Genomic DNA, 4,242 nt, shown 5'->3' on the forward strand with positions numbered 1-4,242 from the left:
CCTTTTAGAATGTATACTGGAATCCACTTGAAGCTGTATCCTCCCCGCAATCTCACTTTGCCAATTGAATTGAACCTTGAATTCTCCTACTCCGTGATACTCGATCTGCTACCGCGCCTGTGCAAATATGCATGGGTAGGTATGCATGACAACGGTTTGTGTTGTGTGTGTGATGTTGGACCAGAGCCCTGATATAGAAGACTATATATAGCAGAGCCATTTAGATCCTCCAGTTCATCCCACCCAGTCAAATGACTTATAGACGGTAACAATAGCCTTCAGGTGCTAATCTTTATTCACGTTGAGCCGATCAGCCAGCCAGCCCAGCCGTCCCGCAGATAGATATGAGTCGAAGGGGGATGAACCATCCGCCGAAAGAACCAAAGGTCAGCCTCTTTTGGAAGTACGCGCTGTTCGGATTCAACAGCGTAGTCTGGCTCCTCGGAAGCCTGCTCGTGGCCGCGGGCCTGTGGGCGTGGGCGCAGAAGGGCGTCCTGGGATCAAAGCTGTCGTCCGTCGCGGAACTGGGCCTCCTGGACCCCGTGTGGCTGCTCCTCGCCGTCGGAGCCGTCCTCTTCGTCCTGGGCTTCGCCGGCTCCGTCGGAGCGCTGCGGGAGAACACGTACCTGCTGCGCTTCCTGTCGGCCTCCCTGACGGCCGTCTTCTTCGCCGAGTGCGTCGCCGCGCCCCTGACGTTCATGTTCGCCGAGCACATCACGGACCAGCTCGACCAGTTCTTCAAGAGGGCCATCCGGACGTACCGCGACGACGTCGACCTCCAGAACCTCGTCGACTTCGTCCAGGGCTACTGGCGCTGCTGCGGGACGCAGGGCCCCGACGACTGGGACCTGAACGTCTACTTCAACTGCACCGACGCGCACAACAGCACCGAGCGCTGCGGCGTGCCCTTCTCCTGCTGCGTCCGGGAGGACCCCGCCGACCCCGACGTCGTCGTCGACACGCAGTGTGGACACGGCGCCCGCGCCCGCGACGGCGGAGGCGGCGCCGGGCTCGACCGCATCTACACCAACGGCTGCGTGGAGGAGGTGAAGCTTTCGCTCATGGCCAACTGGAACGTTCCGCTCGTGGTCCTCGTCGTCTCCGCGGCCGTGACCTTCGTCGGGATGATGCTGGCCGTGACCCTGCTGAATCAAATTGCACACGTTAAATCCAAGTGGGTGAAGGCGGTCGGATGACCCCCGCCCCCGAGCAGGCCGCCTTATAGTGCACGCACAGTGATAGTGTTATTAGTTGACGCTGATGCTGAGAGAACATTTCCACTCGGACAGTCGACAGAACACACACACACACACACCCCTTCACGTCCAGAGGCCGTATGTGTACAGGCTCCGCTGGCACGTCCAAAACATGATGTTTTGTCTCTGTTCCGGGTGGAGAGGGGGGTATAAAGTACAGCTCGCAAATAATTTTCAATGCGCAGTCGCGCATGGTTTTGACCGAACAGCTCTGTTCGATGGAGGGGGAGGGGGGAGGGGGGTCAGAACAGAACCATCAAGCAAGGAAGGCTGTTTCGTCAAGACCACCTGCCTCCCATTGAAAATGAACTGCGAGCTGTTGTTCAGAACACGGACAAAACATGCGTTTCGAGAGGGTGACCTTAAACCTCATTCAGAGTCAGACGGAAAGAGGACCAACATGCTGACTTGGGCCCAAAAACCACACCAGCTATACTTGCAACTATACGTGCAACCATTATCCCCAGTGGTGGTTGCATTGGTGTGGTTTGTTTTGTTGCAATGAGTGTGGTTGGGGGCTTATAGGGGTTGCTGTTTCCACTGCATTATTTATGTGTTTATGTTGCCCCGTTTATTTATGTATCGTTGTTTTGCTCTTGGTATTATTGCATTTTTGGGAGGCGCCATAGCCCCTCCTATATGCACAGCTTTGTGTGTCTGTATGAGCACTGAATTTGCTGCAGCTGATTGGCCCGAGCATGGAATGTGATGATAAGAGCGCCCCTCACTTCACAAGAGTGTGATTTTTGAGGGGTGCTAGCCTCTCCCATATATCCAGCTTTTGGTGTACGTGCAAACTAACACAAACATGAAATGCCGTTGACAATGAATGGACAATTTTGAGTGTTCGTGTAAACACGAACATAACATAACATAATAACACAAACATTGGAGACAAAAGTGAGGACTGTGAATGAGATGATGTGTGACACGAGCGTGATTTTGAGTCTGTTTTTGGTGCCCACTTTGGTTCAACACTTTGTTTTAAATGTGTGTTAGGTGGATGGGATTGGATTGGAGACTGACTCAGGGCTGTATTTTGCGTGTCTTAAGTACCAGGTCTTATTCCCTAACTTGAGTAAACTAAAGACCTGGAGGCGTGATCAATGCTCTTTGGCCACTCAGAATAGCCAAATGGCATTGATCACGCCTCCAGGTCTTTAGTTTACTCAAGTTAGGGAATAAGACCTGGTACTTAAGACATGCAAAATACAGCCCCTTGACCGGGTGCATTTATCAGATGTCACGCATCATCCCCATGGACTCCTGTGTCTAGTTGGAGAGGAGAAGGATAGATCCCCATGGACTCCTGTGTCTAGTGGGAGAGGAGAAGGATGGATCCCCATGGACTCCTGTGTCTATAGTGGGAGAAGAGAAGGACAGATCCTCCAAGCCAAGTAGTAAGTTAACTCCATGAATTTTATTTATTTTCTTTCTTTCTTTTATTATTATTATTATTTTTGTGGGGGGGAGGGTAGCCCCTCCTATATTCAGCTATTAGTGTAGATTTTTGTCTTACACGAACATTCAATTCCATTCCATTGACAATGAATGGAGAATTCACGCCATAGCATAAGAGCAAATCGGCCACCAGGCTTCCAGCAGCAGCTTCTTCTCCAACCAGCCATCCCGTTGCCCCTCCACGCGGCTCCAACCTACCGGCACCAACCCTCGTATCAGACTGGACCGTAGTCGGCCTTCAAAGGGCCCTCGTCGCCAAAGGCATTCCGTTCACCAGATCTGCAAACAAACTAGCTTTGTTTACAGCCCTCATTGTCCACCCGCGTCGCTCAGTGCAGCAACAGCGGCCTTGCCAGCCAACGTGGGTCCGTCCCACAGCCGTGACGTCACACATCTTCCTCCCAGCTCAACGGGACGCTCCACGGGCGTCCGCTCGGCCGAGTGGCGGCATCGTCGCGCGGCGGGCGTCCGTCCGCCCTGTCGAGTTGCGGAAACTCCTCGCGTCGGGGCTGCAGTGTCGCGCGCCATGATCTTGCAAGGCATTTCCCCACCCAACCCTCTTCTCCTACTGGACAGCCCTGGAAGAACTTCCAGTCCTTCCACACACTCTTCCACGTCCACTTCACATCCTCGGACCTCATCACCCTCTCTTCCTACATCAGCCACCTCCACCAGGTCATCAACCATCCGAGTCTACCTGTGCAGAATCAATTTCTTCACAAAACTCATAACCGGCTCCCCCCATCCATCCATCCAACATCCCCAGATCACCCTGCTACTCAAAGGCTTCCAGAGGATCGAGCCAAAACTTCCCCCCCAACGCCAACCCCTCACAGCCGAAATCCTAACCAGCTGCATCCACGTCCTCCGCACCGGCTACTCAGACCCCCACACCGACGCCACACCGACGCCACGCTCGAGGCCATGTTTCTTCTAGCTTTTTGGGGGGTTTCTGAGATGCTCCGAGTTCACCTCCTCCAACTCCAGGTTCGACCCGGCTCTCCATCCCAGGCTGGCCTCCACAGCACTTCCTCCCTCATCTTCACCATCAAGCACAGCAAAACGGACCAGTTCGGTAAAACCAATCCACATCTTCCTTTACAAACTCAATACCTTCCTCAGCCCCTATACGAGCCCCTCCTTAACCACTCTCTCTCTCCCGATGCGCCCCGGCACGCAACACCATCGGATCCCCTCTTCGTAACCAACAGCGGTTCAGTCGCCACCCGAACCCGGTTCCATTCCCACCTCCGCCTGCCTGGTCCTCACTCACCAAAGCGAGATTCTCCCCCAGAGCACTTCTCCGGGCCACTCCTTCAGAATCGGACGCAGCATCCAAAACGGCTTCGAGCACAAGGGAGTTCCCGACCCGGCACGTAATCCAAATCCTCGGGCGGTGGTCGTCCCGGGCCGCCTATACCTCGGCTATACATCCGCACCAACGCCCCAGGACCTGCACAATGCCCTGCAGCGCTCCATGGTCTCGTAATCCTTAACCCATTCTGACCTGAGATCAGATTCATAC

The 4,242-nt window shown here is 54.3% G+C and overlaps 1 protein-coding gene across 1 annotated transcript; it reads left to right on the top strand.

The window, feature by feature from the left end:
* Window positions 1-359: 359 nt before the first annotated feature.
* On the top strand, window positions 360-1,196 carry LOC308313879 (tetraspanin-17-like; the record flags this gene model as incomplete). Its single annotated transcript, XM_080761206.1, has 1 exon — window positions 360-1,196. One exon carries the CDS (start codon window positions 360-362, stop codon window positions 1,194-1,196), a length of 837 nt encoding a protein of 278 aa, XP_080617332.1.
* Window positions 1,197-4,242: the final 3,046 nt, after the last annotated feature.

Source organism: Protomyctophum bolini (assembly GCF_963924005.1).
Source record: "Protomyctophum bolini genome assembly, chromosome: 4".
NCBI classification, from domain to species: Eukaryota; Metazoa; Chordata; class Actinopteri; order Myctophiformes; family Myctophidae; genus Protomyctophum; species Protomyctophum bolini.